Source organism: Styela clava, chromosome 3 (genome assembly GCF_964204865.1).
Source record: "Styela clava chromosome 3, kaStyClav1.hap1.2, whole genome shotgun sequence".
Lineage (NCBI taxonomy): Eukaryota > Metazoa > Chordata > Ascidiacea > Stolidobranchia > Styelidae > Styela > Styela clava.
In genome coordinates, this window is record NC_135252.1 from 12228409 (window position 1) to 12234408 (window position 6000).

The 6000-nt window shown below is 34.7% G+C and overlaps 1 protein-coding gene across 1 annotated transcript; it reads right to left on the bottom strand.

Annotated features, from left to right (window-relative positions):
• Positions 1 to 160: 160 nt before the first annotated feature.
• Positions 161 to 2961, bottom strand: LOC120343139 (histone H3.4-like). Its single transcript, XM_039412256.2, has 3 exons — positions 2804 to 2961; positions 1657 to 1736; positions 161 to 1087 (listed from the first exon to the last, which is right to left on the bottom strand). The coding sequence occupies exons 1-3, from the start codon at positions 2895 to 2897 to the stop codon at positions 893 to 895; spliced, it is 369 nt and encodes a 122-aa protein (XP_039268190.1). The 5' UTR covers positions 2898 to 2961; the 3' UTR covers positions 161 to 892.
• Between the last annotated feature and the right edge of the window lie 3039 nt (positions 2962 to 6000).

Consider the following 6000-nt stretch of genomic DNA (forward strand, 5'->3'; position numbering starts at 1 on the left):
GTCCTTGTCGGGTATGGGATTATTTACTTGTTTTCAGATGCATGGACTTATTACGGTGGAGGAAGCCGTAACCGCTGGCCAAACTACCCTTGATGGTCGCAACGCGGCTGCAAATGTGGTGTGCTGTGATGAGATTGTAAAATTTACATAGGAAAGTAGACAGGGCCATGGACATTTCTATGTTAATATTTGACCTTGTTTTTTGAATATTTATTGCAAAGAACTTTGAAAAAAAAACTTACAAAAAATTCATATAATAAAAACATTGAGTTTTCAGGATGACAGTAAAAGCCCTGATAAAACATTTTCTACATTTGGCAAATTCAAACAAACTGATTTTACATAGCGATAAAAACATCAAACAGCAATAAATTTACTCAAAAAACATTATACGGGTAAAAAGAAATGAGGGTGCGAATATATATGCTAGGAATGACCACAATTTATTTAAAATGGAATCATATTACGAGACAAATTATGCTTTCATAATAAAACTGACAAATTTTACAGAAAACATGGTTTGTCAACAATACAATTTCTCAAAATAAACGTTTTTCAAAGACATAAATGTTGATGAAACAAAATTCATGGGTCATTCCGTGATATCTGTAAAACTTTTAAGAATTGTCTAAGCACATATATAAAATGGAAAACATTCGTTATACATATAAAAGCTCACAAAGTTACCACATAGTCTTAATTAAAATCCACTAGATTGTCGCAAGTTCAGAAAATACTGGAGATCTAGTTGAATATAAGATGTGTGTGTATACAAGGTTAACTCATCATTTGTCACATGATATCGATATATTTCTTCAGCTGATGGATTTCCTCCGAAAGAAGATAGGTATTGGTACATCATGATTGGTCTCAAATGATCAGACTAGTGAATTCAGATATCCTTAATGAGCATCAAAGTATGCAAGTCCTTGATCATCAAAGTTTGTCTTTTTGCATGAATTGCGAGAAGATTGGCATCTTCGAAAATACCAACCAATCGAGATTCTGCTGCTTCCTGTAATGCCATAATCGCTAAAGATTGCCAACAAGTGATATGTGGAGCGAATTTCATGCTGATTTCACGTACCTGAATGATGAGAAAACGATGCAAAGTTAGTAGACTGTTTTAGTGATACATGTTGTTGTCTTACAAAACAGTTGATACTGATATTTACAAAAGTGTCAAATGAAAACAAACAAAGTCTTTCATTGGAACTACATGCCTAAACCACCTTGCATTAATCGAATAAAAATGATGTGCCCTGTCGTGAACTTATTCAAGAAAAAGCAATGTCAAAACATGCTATTGATTTGGATTAAATGAAAACTACAATACTATAATAAAATTGATAAACCTATGTATACATATAATCACGATCAAGATTTTGTTATCCTGTAGACTGACATACATATTCTCCCTAGATTTTCATCTTTTGGCAAAGCTCACCGATCGACCCTGAAGACTCTTTTCATGAAAACACAACTTTTCAAAATCACATCTTCAAGCAAGTGTAATATTCTCCAAGTGATACAAAAGGTGTCGCACAACGCAGCACAAGCACACAAGTCATGAAAGCTTTCTGCTTAAGCACACAACTTTCACAGCACACATTGGCTCCTTTTAACAACATCTATAATGTTGATATATATACTAACCAGTCTTGAAAAGGGCAATTTTCTTATAAGTAACCTTGTGCTCTTTTGATATTTTCTAACTTCACGCAATGCATTTGCACCTAAATAAGAAATATAATTGTTCTGTTATGCAATACAGTTAAGAAGTTTAAACATGGTGTATGACCAGAAGAATTGCCGAACAAAAGAAACCTAAATCGATAGAAATACAACAGCAAAGTTCACTTTACTACAAAATCTCGTCATTCATTTCTGCATTTGAAATACGGGAATATGGAATCAAAAACAATTCAAGAAGAGAACCTATGGATCATATGTTATTATGTTGCTGTTGTGAAAAAAATTGGCTTTTCTCATCGACTTCTAGACCAATTAATTGCTTTGAAATTTCCAGTGTTTAAAGCTTGTTGTTGTAGATAAAAGACTATAACATTTATTTCAAATATAACTTTAAGCTCTATGAGTTTCATTTTCAATTTGAACGTTTGGTGTGATTACATCACCAAAATAAAAATTGTGTTCCATGGTTTCTTGATCACGTCTCATTCAGAACATCGGTACTGTAAAATATTTGTGTCCATATATTTGAGAATTGCTCTCTTGTTAATTGTAGAATACACAAGAATGTTTATTGTTGTTAATGCAATATATTTAGCCTAAATTCAGAGGCGCAGTTCTTACCACTTCATGGCAGCTTCTGCCACGAACGAACCGCGGCAGCTCTTGCCATGGTTTTATAGCGCTATTCAGTATTCAGTAATAAGTATTAAAGGTATATTCACAAATTAATGTACCAGATTTTATATGATCATGTGGAATTATATCTACTTAAACCGTAACCCTAACCTCAGATCCATCAAAACTGTATCCATAAGAAAAACGTTCCAACTTACCCAATATTTGTCACCATAAGGGACAGCCCTGTCTTTACGGCCCACCTGCCGCGGTTACGACAGCAAAATTTTAGCTGCCATTGGTTTTCAATTTGCTGCCGCGGTAACGGCAGCTCGACATTGGCTTGTGGCAGCTAAAAAGTCAGTCGCCATAGGTTTGGCCGTAGCGGCCATGGTATGGAAATACTGCCAAGGTTTTGCGGCAGCTGCAGACGCCACAGAATACTTAAAACTGCACTTGTAAATTCAAATACCAAAACATATTAGTAAGTTACCAGCTATTCCCCTTTTTCGTGGTGTAGACTTTCTTCGCATTGATCCATTGGATGCATCTTGACGGTTTGAATGATGCAAAGAATTTCTAGGCATGCTTGTGTAAATAAAAGATATTAAATAAAGCAGAAATAATTAACTGGGATATTTTGTGATACAAATATAGATCGTTAGATAAAATGTTACAGAAATACATTTGTGTTAATCTGCTCTGTGTAGAAAGAGGTTTACAGACTTTTTCCCCTACGGACAACTCCCCCCTCATACCTTTTCGATTACTAGGTAGCAGCGTTCCCTCTAAAGTGTGGGCGTGTGCGCACGGACACAGCTTTCAAAGACTGCGCACACGCATAGATTTACTGCACACAGACCTATTTCGATGTAATGTAACAATGTTCTCAGTTGGCAGGTTGTGAAAGTAAGTTGTTGGCCCACCCATTACCCGGTTAGAACGCCAAAATTTCTTCATTGGTTTTTGCACAAATATTAGTCATTTCCAAAAAAGTGCGCACACACCAAAATTTCTGCGCACACATACTACAAAAAATTAGAGGGAACATTGCTAGGTTGGCTATGACTTTCAGGAATTGTGACCACAGGAACCAGGACCTCAGGAATTCCCAATGTTTAAAAACAATATTTTATAAATGCCCAAATATTTATAGATTCATCTACAGATATTTATTCATCACAGTCTGACAGTAGCACAAATGGGTACTAGTGACCTACATCTAGATATCATACCATCATTAGTACTGTAGTACGGTACCGCATAACCCAAAAACCCAGCAGTATGTAGCCTACAGTAACCTCCTAATCATAACTATGCCCAAATGTCCTATAAATCTGCATGTATTTTTACCCAATATTTTTATACCAACTCTCAAACTAAACAACAAAATCATTAAAATTGATAATGAATATTGATTATATCATACCACCCCATACATTTTAGCACTAAAAGGCTGGAGGAAGAAAGGATGAAATCAGGGTTGCCAGACCCCAGCGATCAAAAAAAGCCAAATCAAGACATAAAAAAAGCCAGAAAAAGCCAACAATTTTACCAAGTACAAAAGCCCCATGCTTTGTCAGATTTTAAGCCCTTGGCAACGTTTTGATGATGATGTAGAGCCATCAGTTCATTCAGTGAGGCACACAAATAGAAAGTAAAGTTCCTATAGAACGGTAGAAAGTAAAATAAATATCAAGCGGACAGCATTATTTTACCATTCAATATATACAATACAGAGCGCTGTTTCAGTCTGTCAGTATGTGATATATCTACATGTTTCTACTTGAACTTGTGATATACCGGTACCTTGAAAAATTCTTCCTATATCGTACTTTACTATTGAATATTGTTTTATTTCTAAAATTTATAAACCATCAATTTTATTAAAAAATTATCTAACGCCCTGCCGCTCTCAGGTAGACTACTGCTATCTAATTCACTAATTTTAGCGTAGTTAATCACATCGTTACTGCAATTGCAGAATTAAACTAAAGCTCACATAAACAATATCAGGCATAATGAAAATTAAGTTATACAACTATTTTTTGGAAAAAGAGCGTAAATCTGACAAATAACACGCAAAACTATTAAAACGAGGCAATGTTTACAACCCTGCTTGAACATCTGTCTGAGCAGCTGCAGAAACTGCAATTATTTCTTAATTGGTATGGTTAAGAGTTAATGTAACAAACAAGGAAATCGATGCTCCAGGAAATCCTAATGTTAAGTAGCTAATAAGTACAGGTAATAGGCTATTGTTCAGTTGTTACACGCTAAATTTTGTATTTCATATGATGTTAATAATAGACACTAGAATAGACTTGAAAAAAAGCCAAAAAACTAAACGGAAATTCTGACGCTAAACGCGTTTGAAAAAAGCCAAAAATGGCAAATTTGTCGTTAAAAAGCCAATATGGCAAACCTGGATGAAATTCGTTAGTTGGAGTGTTCCCAAAGAAGGAATATTTAAAAACACTAAAGGGCTGAACACTAAAAGAAAGAAGTGGATGAAATTTCTTCCGACGTCTTGCGGTCAAAAATGTGCATGCGGCGAAAATTACGCACCGATAAACTACCGCACAGCAGAGAAGCTCTCGATTATCGTACACTCCCGTAAATAAATACAGTAATAAAGTTATATAATGGCTCTGGTAATACCATACAGTAATTGTACTGAATATAGTTCACTCGCGCTTTTTCGTCCCTTTTTTGTTTATGTCACACTGTTCTCTCGCTACGCTTGAGTGCGCCAGTACGTAATTTCATTTGAGGGATTTGTGTGTTGCGCGTTGTCCTTAGTCGTGGCCGATGAAAAATGATGACGGATATGTGACGTTATTCTTTATCGGGGGATGCTACTAAGCCATTGCCGATGAGACAATAAAGAAAAAAACATAAAAAAAAAAGATGACAGATGACGAAGAGGCCGATGTAAATTATAAGAGTATATTGACAGAAAACGTCAGACCAAATCCTGCGACAAAAAACACAATAGGTAATAAATTTAAAAAAAAAATGGTTGTATAAAAAAACTTGATTGATATAATTAGTAAAAAAATTAGCAAGTCTAATATGGCAAGTGTATTTATGAAGAAGGCAAATAAATATATTTGGATTGTTACTTTGCGCAATGGATATATATTACATACTCATTGCTAGGGCTGGGCATTTTCGAATACCTTGTGATTTCAGAATCGAATCGAATAATTTTTTCGAATCGAATCTCGAATACTTGAAAATATAAAATTGTAAGCGACTTTATCATAGTTATTGGTCCTCTCAACAAATGAATTACTGAAGACATAGAATAAATCACTCAGATAGATTACTGAGCGTTCACACAGAATAACAAACACGTTTTATCAATAACTCACTACAGAAATGAGTCATATGTTAGAATTTCGTTGAAAAAATATGACTTTAATAAAAAAAATTTGGGAATTCACCTCGACCATTAGCGGAAAGATAAAAACAAGATGGCGGCGATTCGAAATTCCAGTCTGAACCGATTCGAATAATTTACTATTCGATTCGAAATGCCCAGCCCTACTCATTGCTTCGCATAAAGAATATCATGTCTCGATTTTATTAGAAGATGGAATTCTTTATCATGTTCAAAATGGAGAATTCATTAGTAAACAGAAATAATGTAACTAAAGTTGAGATGAACCGTAGTAGTATATATTT